Here is a 17,024-nt window from a genome sequence, read left to right on the forward strand (position 1 = left end):
ACTGGAGTGATGGAGGTATATATGTATAGGGGACAGGGATACTGGAGTGATGGAGGTAGATATGTATAGGGGGAAGGGGATACTGGAGTGATGGAGGTAGATATGTATAGGGGGAAGGGGACAGGGATACTGGAGTGATGGAGGTATATATGTATAGGGGGAAGGGGACAGGGATACTGGAGTGATGGAGGTAGATATGTATAGGGGACAGGGATACTGGAGTGATGGAGGTAGATATGTATAGGGGACAGGGATACTGGAGTGATGGAGGTAGATATGTATAGGGGACAGGGATACTGGAGTGATGGAGGTAGATATGTATAGGGGACAGGGATACTGGAGTGATGGAGGTAGATATGTATAGGGGACAGGGATACTGGAGTAAAATAGGTAGATATGTATAGGGGAAGGGGATACTGGAGTGATGGAGGTAGATATGTATAGGGGAAGGGGATACTGGAGTGATGGAGGTAGATATGTATAGGGGACAGGGATACTGGCGTGATGGAGGTAGATATGTATAGGGGGAAGGGGACAGGGATACTGGAGTGATGGAGGTAGATATGTATAGGGGGAAGGGGATACTGGAGTGATGGAGGTATATATGTATAGGGGACAGGGATACTGGAGTGATGGAGGTAGATATGTATAGGGGGAAGGGGATACTGGAGTGATGGAGGTAGATATGTATAGGGGGAAGGGGACAGGGATACTGGAGTGATGGAGGTATATATGTATAGGGGGAAGGGGACAGGGATACTGGAGTGATGGAGGTAGATATGTATACGGTGACAGGTATACTGGAGTGATGGAGGTAGATATGTATACGGTGACAGGTATACTGGAGTGATGGAGGTAGATATGTATACGGTGACAGGTATACTGGAGTGATGGAGGTAGATATGTATACGGTGACAGGTATACTGGAGTGATGGAGGTAGATATGTATAGGGGAAGGGGATACTGGAGTGATGGAGGTAGATATGTATAGGGGGAAGGGGATACTGGAGTGATGGAGGTAGATATGTATAGGGGGAAGGGGATACTGGAGTGATGGAGGTAGATATGTATAGGAAAGGAGACAGGGATACTGGAGTGATGGAGGTAGATATGTATAGGGGACAGGGATACTGGAGTGATGGAGGTAGATATGTATAGGGGGAAGGGGATACTGGAGTGATGGAGGTAGATATGTATAGGGGACAGGGATACTGGAGTGATGGAGGTATATATGTATAGGGGGAAGGGGACAGGGATACTGGAGTCATGGAGGTAGATATGTATAGGGGGAAGGGGACAGGGATACTGGAGTGATGGAGGTAGATATGTATAGGGGGAAGGGGACATGGATATTGGAGTGATGGCGGTTGGTGTCAGACTTGATGCACCGGTACCTCTTGCCGTGCGGCAGCAGAGAAAATAGTCTATGGCTCGGGTGGTTGGGATGTTTTCCAGGCCTTCTTTTCACGCCGCCTGATATAGAGGCCCTGGATGGCAGGGAGCTCGGCCCCAGTGCTGTACTGGGCTGTCTGTATCCCCCTCTGTAGCGCTACGTGATCGAAGGCGGTGCATTTGCCATACCAAGCAGTGATGCAGCCAGTCAAGATGCTCTCGATGGTACAGCTGTAGAACCTTTTCAAGATTTGAGGGCCATTGCGAAACTTTTTCAACCACCTGAGGGGGAAGAGGTGCTGTCGCGTTTTCTTCACGGCTGTGTGTGTGTGTGTTTGGACCATTTTAAGTCTTTAGTGACTTGGACACAAAGTAACTTAAAGCTGTTTACAAGCTCCACTGCCGCCGGCGTCCTCGCCCCCCCCCCGTTTGTTTCCAGCTCCTTGGTCTTGACTTTGAGGGAGAGGTTGTTGCTCCGGCACCACACTGGCAGGTCACTGACCTCCTCCCTGTAGGCTGCCTCATGGTCACCAGTGACCGCCATCGTATCGTGAGCGAACTTGATAATGGTGTTGAAGTTGTGCGTGGCCACACAGTCGTGGGTGAACAGGGAGTACAGGAGGGGACTAAGCACACACCCCTGAGGGACCCCTGTGTTAAGGGTCAGCGTGGTGGAGGTGATGTTGCCGACCCTCACCACCTGGGGTCGGCCGTCAGGATCCAGTTGAACAGGGAGGTGTTCAGACCCAGAGTCCTAAGCTTGGTGATGTGTTTATAGGGGTCAATGGTGATGAACGCTTCACTCTCTTCATTGAATAGCATTATCACATTGGAGTTCAGCTTATCTAGTTGGGTGAGGGCAGTGTGGAGAGCAATTGAGATTGCGTCGTCTATGGATCTGTTGGGGCTGGTATGCTCATTGGAGTGGGTCTAGGGTGTCTGGGATTGTGGAGTTAGCGTGTGCCATAACCAGCCTCTCAAAGCACTTCATGATTACAGACGTGAGTGGTACAGGGTGGTAGTCATTGTGGCACAAAGCCTTAGAGTTCTTAGGAACAGGGATGATTGTGGTCATCTTAAAACATGTTGGGATTACAGACTGGAACAAGGAGAGGTTGAAAATGACCGTGAATATGCCTGCCAGCTTCTCTGCGTATGCTCTGAGAACGCGGCCTGGAATACCGTCGGGGGGTGCGGTCTTGTAAGTGTTGACCTAATTAAAGACCCTTCTCACGTTGGACTCGGAGAGTGATGGCCCTCACACCCGGTTCGATTTTGTCAAAACGTGCATAAAATGAATTGAGTTAGTCCGGTAGAGCGGCGTCGTTGGGCAGACAACAGATGGGTCTTACTTTGAAATCCGTAATGGACTGTAGCCCCTGCCACATGCACCGGGCGTCGGAGCCTGCGTAGTATGATTCCACCTTATTTCTATATTGTCATTTTGCTCGTTTGATGACTTTGCGGAGGTCCATAGCTGGCCCTTTTGTACTTATTCCGGTCTTCGGCCGTAGCATCAGGTTTTTCTACGATATCTCTGCGTGCAGTAGACCTGCTCTTTAGTTTAGCGCCAACCTCTGTGTTAATCCAGGGCTTTTTTGGGGGGAAGCAGCGAATCTTCCCCGTGGGAACAACGTCGCTGATGCATTTTCTAATGAAGCCGGTGACGGAGGTGGTTAGCTCATCAATGTTACCGGCAGAGTCTCAAAACGTATTCCAAACAGCACTAGCAAAGCAGTCCTGCAGAATACTCTGATTCTGGTGACCATTTCTGAACAGAGCGAATCGGGGGTACTTCCTGTTTCAGCTTCTGCTTGTAAACAGGAAGCAAGAGTACGGAATCCTGATCTGCCGAATGGTGGACGAGGGAGGGCCTTGTACGCTTGCTTGTGGGTAGAATAGCAGTGGTCACCCCCTAGTGGCCAGCAAGCAGAAAAGCAGCCTCTGGGTGTAAGTTAACCATCGGGTTCATATCCTTGTACAGCTCATTAAGCGCCATCTTGTTATTTTTTTTCTTATCCCGAGGTGGAATGTATACACACAGCAGTCACGATAACAGCTGAAGAGGTTAAAGGGTCAGCATTTGACCATCAGGTATTCCAAGATGGGTGAACAGTGGGGAATTAGCACACCAGTTGGAGTTGATGAAGGCAAACCCCTTCCCCCTCCTCGATGTCCCCAACTCCCCTGTCCTGGCCGCCTGTTGAATGGAGAATCCATCGAGCTGGATAGCCATGGATTGTCCTGTCCCGATAGCCATGTTTCAGAAAAGCTCAAAAGATTGCAGTTCCGAGAGTCCCGTTGGTCGCGAATACGCGACTGGAGGTCATTCATCTTATTATCAAGTGACTGGATCGCCCCCCTCTCTTTTCTCTAAACGTTCCTCTTTCGGGAGCCCGAAAAATGCGTTGGATTTACAGAAAGAGCCCAGGACAGATGGGTCGAAGTAGATGCTGGAATTGGGGTAAGTAACTGCCATGTTGATATTCAACAGTTCTTGTCGGTTGTAAGAAATAATAGTGGATACATTTAGATTAAACATAGTAAAAATAAAATTACAAAATTATCACAAAATAGCAATGTTGGGTCGGCGCTTGCAAAACGGTGGCCATTCAGTACGGTGCCATCTTGGAGACTTACCCAGAAAGACTCACAGCTGTAATCGCTGCCAAAGGTGATTCTAACATGTATTGACTCAATGGGTTGAATACTTATCTAACCAAGGTAAGTAAGTGATGTATTTTTCATTAAAATTCATATTTTTGTATTATTTTACATGAGTATTTTGTGTAGATTAAAAAAATAAAAAACAGTTTAATCCCACTTTGGATCACAATAAAATGGGGGGTGAATACTAATGATAGGCACCGTATCGGAGACAGCCACGAAGAAACATCCTCTGATTCTGTGTAATAAAACAAACGGCCCTTGTGCAAAAAAATATACACACGTTACATTTTGGCATTGTCTATATTTGTATTATGTTTGTTTTGTTAAATGATATCAAGTCTGAAGTTTAATGTCACGTGCAAAGGTACAGTGAAATGCCTTTCTTGATAGCTTTAATCAATACCAACGCAGTAATCAATACCAACGCAGTAATCAATACCAACGCAGTAATCAATACCAACATAATAATCAATACCAAGGCAGTAATCAATACCAAGGCAGTAATCAATACCAAGGCAGTAATCAATACCAAGGCAGTAATCAATACCAAGGCAATAATCAATACCAACGAAGTAATCAATACCAACGAAGTAATCAATACCAACGAAGTAATCAATACCAACGCAATAAATCAATACCAACGAAGTAAATCAATACCAACGAAGTAAATCAATACCAAGGCAGTAATCAATACCAAGGCAATAATCAATACCAAGGCAGTAATCAATACCAAGGCAGTAATCAATACCAAGGCAGTACTAAAAATAGCACAAGGTGCAGACAGTAAAATACACAAGTGATCTTTGGATAAACACAGGTCAGCGTTTTAACTCACATTACGTTGTGAAGTGATGCCCAGTTACTGACTGGTTTAGGGGTGAAAAGTCAGAAACTATTAGCCTAATGAGCAGAGGGTCCTTACGGCCAGAGGGTCTGAACAACGGGAGGATGACACAGCCATTTAGCAGGTCACTACAGGACGCTGCCTCTCAATTAGAATATGGTGTAACAACGGCCCCAGCAAATGGGGGGGAGCGTGTGTGTGTGTGTGTGGGGGGGGGGGGGGGGGGGGGGGGGGGGGGGGAAGGGGGCGGTTGTTTGTTCAACTGGCCTTTGCTTTGTGCCATCTGCATGGAGACCAGTACATACGTAGGTGTGTGTGTGTGTGTGTGTGTGTGTGTGTGTGTGTGTGTGTGTGTGTGTGTGTGTGTGTGTGTGTGTGTGTGTGTGTGTGTGTGTGTGTGTGTGTGTGTGTGTGTGTGTGTGTGTGTTGACAGACCCCCCCCATAACACAGCTGAAGGTTAGCGGGGTCGTCGTTAGTTAATAATGTTGTTCATACATAATCACTATACTTTAATTTCTACATTTAATTATGACACAACAACAAAAGACGAGTCATGATTAGTCCAAACCACATAGACTACTAAGTTCCGACAATTAAAGCTGCAGTATGTAACCTTTTTGGGGCGACGCGACCGCATTCACATAGAAATGTGTGTTATAGATCTGTCATTCACATTGAAAGCAAGTCTAAGAAGTGGTAGATCGGTTGTATTTCTATGTTTCCCGTTCTTAAGTTTAGTTTTTGCGTCTTTTACTTTAGTTTTATACGCCAGCTTCAAAACACATTTTTGATAATGTAAAATATATTTCACAGTGGTTTAGATGGTACAATGATTCTCCACACTACTTGTTGCATGTTTTGTCACAATCTGAAATTAAGTAAACTATTAGAATTTTAGCAAACCAGGAAACGGCAGAACGATTTCTGCATAGTGCATCTTTAACATAGTACTTTTTTTTTTTTTAATTAAAGAATAACAGAAAAGTATAAATAATTAGATTGCTAGAAAATATTAAAATATGTGCATGCAAGAACAAATCATTTTATTTCCGGTTTATCTTCCTTTTTTATTAATTGAGATTATCCAATGTGTTTAATATATGCTATTAAGACATCGTCTGATCCATAGTCATGGGGTACAATATTATTCCATATATGGACACACCACCCAAACTGAGCTGGATATCACCTAGCTCAGGGATGGGCAACTTTGATGGTGAAATCTCTCTGAACACATCATGAGCGGCTGCAGTGACTTGTGGGTCTGCTATCCAGATACATACGCCCACACATGCAGTCAGAGTCAGCACTAGCCTTTTGGAGGACCTAAGTAATTCTGCAATTCTACACTTTTTGCCATGGGGTGGGAGAGAAGATTTAGCAATTTTAGAACCCACTTCCTGCAATTCTACTCATTTTGCCATGGGGTGGAGAGAAATATGTGCCGTTTTTAATATGATATCTAAGTGAGAGTGACTAAGAAAATCAATGCTGGCCCCCCGGTCTGTAATTTGACCATGATTACTACAAGTTCAGACAGCTGGCAAGAGAAGAGAAAAACAGCTGATGCACAACCACAATACCAAATTGTACCTTTTGTAAACTACTATTCTAACAGTAAGTTGAGACCCCGACTAAGTTCTCCCCCCGATCCACGGGCCTACAAAAGGGCCAGTTGCCCATCTCTGACCTTTATAGATACTGAACAACCGTTGACTGGTATGAGTCAGGGACAAGGCCAGACAGACAGCAGTGAGACAGACAGAACTGTTGTGTTGTAGACCAGGGCTGGGTATCAAACGCCAGGGCTGGGTATCAAACGCCAGGGCTGGGCTCAAACACCAGGGCTGGGTATCAAACGCCAGGGCTGGGTATCAAACGCCAGGGCTGGGGTCAAACGCCAGGGCTGGGTATCAAACGCCAGGGCTGGGTATCAAACACCAGGGCTGGGGTCAAATCGAATTGATGTCAGGAAATTCAAAAATGCACATCATTTATTTATCCTTTACAGTTTTTGAGAAATCATTGAAAGTAGATGGGTATTTTTTTTCTCAATGATTGAATAGAAATGTCAGCTAACTTCCTGAATTGACTCCAATCCTGTAGTGTAACAGGTGAGCTGTGCAGTAAACATATATATTACATCAGCCCTCCCCACCCCACCATTCATTTGTTTTATACACTGCTGCTACTCGCTGTTTATTATCTATGCAGTCACTTCACCCCTACCTACATGTACACATTACCCCTACCAACCTGTACCCCCTCACACTGACTCGGTACCCCCATGTATAAAGCCTCGTTATTGTTATTTTATTGTGTTACTTTTAATTATTTTTTTAAATTCTGTTTATTATTTGGTAAATATTTTTTCAACTCTATTTCTTGAGCTGCATTGTTGGTTAAGGGCTTGTAAGTAAGCATTTCACTGTAAGGTCTACACATGTTGTATTCGGGGCATTGGACAAATACAATTTGATATTGTAGACTGTCAGTGACAGCTTAGTTTACTCCTGTGGAGAATGACTATATGAGGTATTCTAGGGATTAGTCTCAAATAGTGCACTACTTCTGACCAGAGCCCAAAACTAGTACCTATATAGTGAACAACTTTTGACCAGTGTAGTGCACTATATAGGGAATAGGGTGCATTAGGGACTCACACTAAGTTGTAAAGGCCAGGAGTAGATCTCTCCTAGATTTGAGGCTCACAGTGCCTGCCGCCTGCTGCCTGCCCTGTACATCAGTGGTTCTCCTAGCACCGCCCTGAGGGAGAACAGCCTTTTGTAGTTACCTTGTTTGATCTGTCCCTGCACGGCCGGACTAGACACCTGAGGGGGTACTGCAGTCTTTTTGGGGGTCTCAGGGGTCCCGGGTCTTGGAGGCCTGGAGAATAGAACACAAAGATACCATCAAATATTTAGCAGACAGAGAAGCTTGAATTGTGTCCATGTACTATGTAGAAAAGACAAGCTTAGTAGTATGAGAGGGGTGTGTGTGTGTGTGTGTGTGTGTGTGTGTGTGTGTGTGTGTGTGTGTGTGTGTGGTCAGGGAGAGGTTATGAACAACGAATCATCACTATACAAACACTCTCCAATTCTCCTTTTTATTCAGGCTAGCTACAGGTTCAGACGTGTTCTGTTCTATCTCGTAGTTGAAAGGACCAAAGGCTTTTTTTCTTCTTCCCCCTCGGTCCACAATGTTAAAGGGAAGGTGACCCCATCATTACTACCTTCGAACACCTGCAGTTCTCCTCCCACTAGGGTTTCCCACCCATCCTGACTAAATCACCAGGGCCGAATACCCCGTAACACATATAAATCAGAGGCTGTGTTAACAGGCTTCCTAGACCTTCACGTGTGATCTTCACAGCTCCTCACAAGCCCACGCTACACCCCCTCTTTAAAAAGCCTCAGGCTAAGTGTTCCATTCTGCTGACTGCACCTGTTGCATTGGGACTAATGAAGACAGTGAAGAGGTGAACAGTTTCTCTCTCGTTAGCTAAAGCCTAAAGTAGACTACATGTGCTGTAAGTGGGATCTGACACTAACTAGGCTGCCTGTGATCCTGTGATGTTACAAATCCTGGTCTGGAGGGAAACGTATCTGACATTTTACAATGACAAAACGAGTTATTCTCTCAGGAGAGTGAAGACAGAGTAAAGTTAGTGAGAGAGAAGTTTAGCCAGAGAGAGAAGTCTGTGGCTTTTACTAAATGTTACAGACCTCCAGAGAGAGAAGTCTGTGGCTTTTACTAAGTCTGGAGAAAAAGAGTGATGTGACCCTTCGTTGAGTCCCCTCTACCCCAGTTGGGTCCTTCGTTCAGTCCCCTCCAACCCAGTTAGGTCCTTCGTTCAGTCCCCTCCACCCCAGTTGGGTCCTTCGTTCAGTCCCCTCCACCCCAGTTAGGTCCTTCGTTCAGTCCCCTCCACCCCAGTTAGGTATTTCATTCAGTCCCCTCCACCCCAGTTAGGTCCTTCGTTCAGTCCCCTCCACCCCAGTTGGATCCTTCGTTCAGTCCCCTCCACCCCAGTTGGGTCCTTCGTTCAGTCCCCTCCACCCCAGTTAGGTATTTCGTTCAGTCCCCTCCACCCCAGTTAGGTCCTTCGTTCAGTCCCCTCCACCCCAGTTGGGTCCTTCGTTCAGTCCCCTCCACCCCAGTTAGGTCCTTCGTTCAGTCCCCTCCACCCCAGTTAGGTCCTTCGTTCAGTCCCCTCCACCCCAGTTAGGTCCTTCGTTCAGTCCCCTCCACCCCAGTTAGGTCCTTCATTCAGTCCCCTCCACCCCAGTTAGGTATTTCATTCAGTCCCCTCCACCCCAGTTAGGTCCTTCTTTCAGTCCCATCTACCCCAGTTAGGTACTTCGTTCAGTCCCATCTACCCCAGTTAGGTCCAGCAATGTGACTCCTACGTCCATGGTGGGTGGGTCCCTATAAAATATCGTGACAGTAAAACTGTCAACATCTTATCACAGAGAACTGTACCGTCAATACTGAAGTATATACTTTTTGTTTAGACTTTGGATCTTTATTTAAATTGATCCATTTCATCACCGTTAAAGTTTGATCCCAGATGACTCTTCTCCATAAGCCTCTGAGGCTAGCTAGATGTAGTCGACAGCCAACGGTAATCTATCTGACCTACCGAAGGCTGAATTCCTATTCATCACGAAGGCACGGACACATTTACTCTGCTAGTTGGGAGTCTGCATAGAAACAGGATAGAAACCCTTTAGAGTGATCAGGGCCTATTGTCCCAGTCTGTAGAAGAGGCTTGTTCAATGATTCGCTAAGAGAGAGTTGTACAATACCCTCTACCCCAGACCATTAATTTAATTTAGGACCCATCCACTGTTTATCACACTCCAGACAGACACAGCTATGCAAGCATCCCAAATGGCACCCTATTCCCTATTTAGTGCACTACGTAGGGAATAGGATTCAATTTGGGATGCAACAAGGGAAATGCACTCCTCTTTAACACTGAGCATCTTACCCAGTGTAAACACTAGATACAGGAAACACACACACACACACACAAACTAATAGGGTGGAAAGTGCAGCAAAAGCTGAGCTGTTAACCCCTTAAACTCCTGGGGATTGGCCAATATGGAAAGCATATGCGTAACCATGGTAGCAATTCAAAATGGAACAGTTTGGAGATTATGGGGAAATGATTAGGCTGAAATAGGTGAGGACAATTCGACCTGACACGCGACTGAATCTAAACATTACACTGTTAATTTCATGTTGATTTTACTGTACTTTTCGGCCAAATTTGTTGATAATGAACACTGAAAATACTCTGAATACAATCAGTAACATGATAAGAATATTAGAATTTGGGATAGGTGCAACATAAGACAACGACAAGGGCTTTCAGTGAGAGGTCTAACTGGTGTTTCCAAGTGAACACAGCTGTCAAACCAGAGTCTTCAACTATAATTTTTTTTACATTTGTTTTGTTCTCTTCGCTGTGCCGTTGAGGAACAAGAGCAAGTATACTTGTAGTTGTTTTGCACACCACCCTGCATCCCTGCCTTTACACAATTACTGTAGTTGTTTTAACACCGCCCTGCATCCCTGCCTTTACACAATTACTGTAGTTGTTTTAACACCGCCCTGCATCCCTGCCTTTACACAATTACTGTAGTTGTTTTAACAATGCCCTGCATCCCTGCCTTTACACAATTACTGTTGTTGTTTAGGCCAGGGGTTCTCAAACTGTTGTGTGTCCGAGGACCCCTTTATTGTTAAGAAATTCACCAGGGACCCCCTCGTAATCAGACAAGCTCAAGGGAGATGAAAATAGCAAACAGTGAGTTTTACTTATGATGTCGGCAGCGCATGGCCGGACGAACCAAATCTCTGTCCCTGTGAAAGACCATATTAAAAGGCTCGCCTCTTGGCATCGGGAATAAAATGTTGCCGTTTTCAAGCTACTGTAATTTCCAGCAATTCTACAAAATGTGTCATTACAGAGAGATGTTTTTGTTGTTGCAGCCTTAAAGCTAATACCCTGCAATTCTACACCTTTTTCCATGAAGGCAGAGAGAAAACTTTGCAGTTTTAAAGCTTAAAATACATTTATGCATCAAAACAATTATGAAAAAAAATTGGGGAATACAAGATGCATTGAATTGGTGGAGTTCTTTGAATACCAATATCGCTGTGAGCCTCGCAGACTCATTTTGCCCAGGGTTAAAAACATATTTACAGATTAATAAAATTACGTTGTATTATATTACACCCTCTAAACTTATTCCACGGATCCCTTGGCCAAAAAATGTGTTTAACCCTTAAGAGTCTAAGCCCTGCCTAAACCGGGGGAGCGGAGGTTCTACTAACCTATATGGAATTGTTTTAAGAAGGTCATACCAAGGGTCATTTAGCGATTTGATTTTGACTGTTAAGTTGAAGTATTTAAAATAAAATTGAAAAAATGATTTGATGAAAAAAGAAAATTGGGCTGCTATTAGCCCATACAAACGCATTGGATAACAGATTCACTACACGGAACAACAGAGAGTCCTTACTGCTATTAGCCCATACAAACGCATTGGATAACAGATTCACTACACGGAACAACAGAGAGTCCTTACTGCTATTAGCCCATACAAACGCATTGGATAACAGATTCACTACACGGAACAACAGAGAGTCCTTACTGCTATTAGCCCATACAAACGCATTGGATAACAGATTCACTACACGGAACAACAGAGAGTCCTTCCTGCTATTAGCAGTCATGGCTTTAGAAGATTCTGATTGACTCAAATTATGTCAATTGGAGGTGTACCTGTGGATGTATTTCAAGGCCTACCTTCAAACTCAGTGCCTCTTTGCTTGACATCATGGGAAAATCAAATGAAATCAGCCAAGACCTCAGAAAAATAATTGTAGACCTCCACAAGTCTGGTTCATACTTGGGAGCAATTTCCAAATGCCTGAAGGTACCACGTTCATCTGTACAAACAATAGTACGCAAATATAAACACCATGGGACCACGCAGCCGTCATACCGCTCAAGAAGGAGACACGTTGTCTCCTAGAGATGAACGTACTTTGGTGTGAAAAGTGCAAATCAATCCCAGAACAGCAAAGGACCTTGTGAAGATGCTGGAGGAAACCGGTACCAAAGTATCTATATCCACAGTAAAAACGAGTCCTAAATCGACATAACCTGAAAGGCCACTCAGCAAGGAAGAAGTCACTGCTCCAAAACCGCCATAAAAAAGCAAGACTACGGTTTGCAACTGCACATGGGGACAAAGATCGTACTTTTTGGAGAAATGTCCTCTGGTCTGATGAAACAAAAATACAACTGTTTGGCCATAATGACCATCGTTATGTTTGGAGGAAAAAGGGGGAAGCTTGCAAGCCGAAGAACACCATCCCAACCGTGAAGTTCGAGGGTGGCAGCATCATGTTGTGGGGGTGCTTTGCTGCAGGAGGGACTGGTGCACTTCACAAAATAGATGGCATCATGAGGCAGGAAAATTATGTGGATATATTGAAGCAACATCTCAAGACATCAGTCAGGAAGTTGAAGCTTGGTCGCAAATGGGTCTTCCAAATGGACAATGACCCCAAGCATACTTCCAAAGTTGTGGCAAAATGGCTTAAGGAGAACAAAGTCAAGGTATTGGAGTGGCCATCACAAAGCCCTGACCTCAATCCTACAAAACATTTGTGGGCAGAACTGAAAAAGCGTGTGCGAGCAAGGAGGCCTACAAACCTGACTCAGTTACACCAGCTCTGTCAAGAGGAATAGGCCAAAATTCACCCAACTTATTGTGGGAAGCTTGTGGAAGGCTACCCAAAATGATTGACCCAAGTTCAACAATTTAAAGGCAATACTACCAAATACTAATTGAGTGTATGTAAACTTCTGACCCACTGGGAATGTGATGAAAGAAATAAAAGCTGAAATAAATCACTCTACTATTATTCTGACATTTCACATTCTTAAAATAAAGCCTACTGAGATATACATACTAGGCCTGCCGAGATATACGTACTAAGCCTACCGAGATATATGTACTAAGCCTACTGAGATATATGTACTAGGCCTACTGAGATATATGTACTAGGCCTACTGAGATATATGTACTAGGCCTACTGAGATATACGTACTAGGCCTACTGAGATATACGTACTAGGCCTACTGAGATATACGTACTAGGCCTACTGAGATATACGTACTAGGCCTACTGAGATATACGTACTAGGCCTACTGAGATATACGTACTAGGCCTACTGAGATATACGTACTAGGCCTACTGAGATATACGTACTAGGCCTACTGAGATATACGTACTAGGCCTACTGAGATATACGTACTAGGCCTACTGAGATATACGTACTAGGCCTACTGAGATATACGTACTAGGCCTCCTGAGATATGCGTACTAGGCCTACTGAGATATACGTACTAGGCCTACTGAGATATACGTACTAGGCCTCCTGAGATATGCGTACTAGGCCTCCTGAGATATACGTACTAAGCCTACTGAGATATACGTATTAGGCCTACTGAGATATACGTATTAGGCCTACTGAGATATACATACTAGGATATACGTACTAGGCCTACTGAGATTGAGATATACGTACTAGGCCTACTGAGATATGCGTACTAGGCCTCCTGAGATATACGTACTAAGCCTACTGAGATATACGTATTAGGCCTACTGAGATATACATACTAGGATATACGTACTAGGCCTACTGAGATATACGTACTAGGCCTACTGAGATATACGTACTAGGCCTACTGAGATATACGTATTAGACCTACTGAGATATACGTATTAGGCCTACTGAGATATATGTACTAGGCCTACTGAGATATATGTACTAGGCCTACTGAGATATATGTACTAGGCCTACTGAGATATATGTACTAGGCCTACTGAGATATATGTACTAGGCCTACTGAGATATATGTACTAGGCCTACTGAGATATATGTATTAGGCCTACTGAGATATATGTATTAGGCCTACTGAGATATATGTATTAGGCCTACTGAGATATATGTACTAGGCCTACTGAGATATATGTACTAGGCCTACTGAGATATATGTACTAGGCCTACTGAGATATATGTACTAGGCCTACTGAGATATATGTATTAGGCCTACTGAGATATATGTATTAGGCCTACTGAGATATATGTACTAGGTCTACTGATGCACAACTTAATGTAATACATGTCAGAGGGTTGTTAAAGCTCCTCTTTTACATGAGACATGTGTTGACCCGGCTGGGGGTTAACGCATTGGGACCCGGCTGGGGGGTTAACGCATTGGGACCCGGCTGGGGGGTTAACGCATTGGGACCCGGCTGGGGGGTTAACGCATTGGGACCCGGCTGGGGGGTTAACGCATTGGGACCCGGCTGGGGGGTTAACGCATTAGGACCCGGCTGGGGGTTAACGCATTAGGACCCGGCTGGGGGTTAACGCATTAGGACCCGGCTGGGGGGTTAACGCATTAGGACCCGGCTGGGGGTTAACGCATTGTTTAAATGGGCTTTCTGGAGATTCTTCTTAATTTTAAACTAGCCAAGAAGACATTTATTCTAGAACACTGTCATAAATCTAAGATGGCCACATTTTAGTAGTTTTGAACTATGGAGGACTGTCTTGGAGCATCTGTATGGCTAGAAGACAGGATGAGAAGAGGTCTGTCCGTCCATCTGTACTCCCTTCTTTTTCTATGACCCATGTCTGTCCATTCGCCTGCCCCCCCCGTTTTATGTAAGAAAAGAATACAAACACATCAAGGGGCACCTGGGCCGGGCCGTCGACAGACTTCATAAAATTGTCATCATCTTTCTGGCATTTCAGCAACAGGATGTTGTTAAATCATTCAGCTTCCCTACGAGACCAAGAGGAGGAAGCTCTAACAATCATTCAGCTTCCCTACGAGACCAAGAGGAGGAAGCTCTAACAATCATTCAGCTTCCCTACGAGACCAAGAGGAAGCTCTAACAATCATTCAGCTTCCCTACGAGACCAAGAGGAGGAAGCTCTAACAATCATTCAGCTTCCCTACGAGACCAAGAGGAGGAAGCTCTAACAATCATTCAGCTTCCCTACGAGACCAAGATGAAGCTCTAACAATCATTCAGCTTCCCTACGAGACCAAGAGGAGGAAGCTCTAACAATCATTCAGCTTCCCTACGAGACCAAGAGTAGGAAGCTCTAACAATCATTCAGCTTCCCTACGAGACCAAGAGGAGGAAGCTCTAACAATCATTCAGCTTCCCTACGAGACCAAGAGGAGGAAGCTCTAACAATCAGACCACCTCTGCCCCTGCTCGCGTCTCTGCTCGCGTCTCTGCTCGCGTCTCTGCTCGCGTCTCTGCTCGCGTCTCTGCTCGCGTCTCTGCCCCCGTCTCTGCCCCCGTCTCTGCCCCCGTCTCTGCCCCCGTCTCTGCCCCCGTCTCTGCCCCCGTCTCTGCCCCCGTCTCTGCCCCCGTCTCTGCTCGCGGCTCAATGTACAAATAGCAAACTATGGCTGAACAACAGCTCAATACAAACCAGGCAATCATCCCCAGTTTCAGCAACGCCACACCAGGCCAGGGGCCCACAGCGGACATGGGGCCTGGAGGTACTACAGACTGAGGACAGGTAATCACAGGGCCAGGGGCCCACAGCGGACATGGGGCCTGGTGGTACTACAGACAGGGGACAGGTAGTCACAGGGCCAGGGGCCCACAGCGGACATGGGGCCTGGGGGTACTACAGACAGGGGACAGGTAATCACAGGGCCCGGGGCCCACAGCGGACATGGGGCCTGGGGGTACTACAGACAGGTAATCACAGGGCCAGGGGCCCACAGAGGACATGGGGCCTGGGGGTACTACAGACAGAGGACAGGTAATCACAGGGCCAGGGGCCCGGGGGTACTACAGACAGGGGACAGGTAATCACAGGGTCAGGGGCCCACAGACGACATGAGGCCTGGGGGTACTACAGACAGGGAACAGGTAATCACAGGGCCAGGGGCCCACAGAGGACATGGGACCTGGGGGTACTACAGACAGGGGACAGGTAATCACAGGGCCAGGGGCCCACAGAGGACATGAGGCCTGGGGGTACTACAGACAGGGGACATGTAATCACAGGGCCAGGGGCCCACAGAGGACATGGGGCCTGGGGGTACTACAGACAGGTAATCACAGGGCCCGGGGCCCACAGCGGACATGGGGCCTGGTGGTACTACAGACAGGGGACAGGTAGTCACAGGGCCAGGGGCCCACAGCGGACATGGGGCCTGGGGGTACTACAGACAGGTAATCACAGGGCCAGGGGCCCACAGAGGACATGGGGCCTGGGGGTACTACAGACAGAGGACAGGTAATCACAGGGCCAGGGGCCCGGGGGTACTACAGACAGGGGACAGGTAATCACAGGGTCAGGGGCCCACAGACGACATGAGGCCTGGGGGTACTACAGACAGGGGACATGTAATCACAGGGCCAGGGGCCCACAGAGGACATGGGGCCTGGGGGTACTACAGACAGGTAATCACAGGGCCAGGGGCCCACAGACGACATGAGGCCTGGGGGTACTACAGACAGGTAATCACAGGGCCAGGGGCCCACAGACGACATGAGGCCTGGGGGTACTACAGACAGAGGACAGGTAATCACAGGTCTAAGACTGAGGATGTACCCACCATTCAAAGCTACACAGCATCCTTCTTCATATTGGATACATACATACACGTGGAGCAGGGTTCTACCTACATACATACACGTGGAGCAGGGTTCTACCTACATACATACACGTGGAGCGGGGTTCTACCTACATACACGTCGAGCAGGGTTCTACCTACATACGTACACGTGGAGCAGGGTTCTACCTACATACACGTCGAGCAGGGTTCTACCTACATACATACACGTTGAGCAGGGTTCTACCTACATACATACATACACGTTGAGCAGGGTTCTACCTACATACATACACGTGGAGCAGGGTTCTACCTACATACATACACGTTGAGCAGGGTTCTACCTACATACATACACGTTGAGCAGGGTTCTACCTACATACATACATACACGTGGAGCAGGGTTCTACCTACATACATACATACACGTGGAG

At 46.2% G+C, this 17,024-nt stretch overlaps 1 protein-coding gene across 1 annotated transcript in view; it reads right to left on the reverse strand.

Moving 5' to 3' along the window:
• LOC120026146 (WD repeat-containing protein 7) overlaps nt 1–17,024 on the reverse strand; it is a 267,089-nt gene that overhangs the window by 163,574 nt on the left and 86,491 nt on the right. The window contains exon 18 of the mRNA XM_038970967.1: nt 7,702–7,793. Coding sequence (XP_038826895.1) covers nt 7,702–7,793 — 92 coding nt within the window. The remainder of the gene's footprint in view (nt 1–7,701; nt 7,794–17,024) is intronic.

The sequence above is a fragment of the Salvelinus namaycush genome, chromosome 31, assembly GCF_016432855.1.
Source record: "Salvelinus namaycush isolate Seneca chromosome 31, SaNama_1.0, whole genome shotgun sequence".
Lineage (NCBI taxonomy): Eukaryota > Metazoa > Chordata > Actinopteri > Salmoniformes > Salmonidae > Salvelinus > Salvelinus namaycush.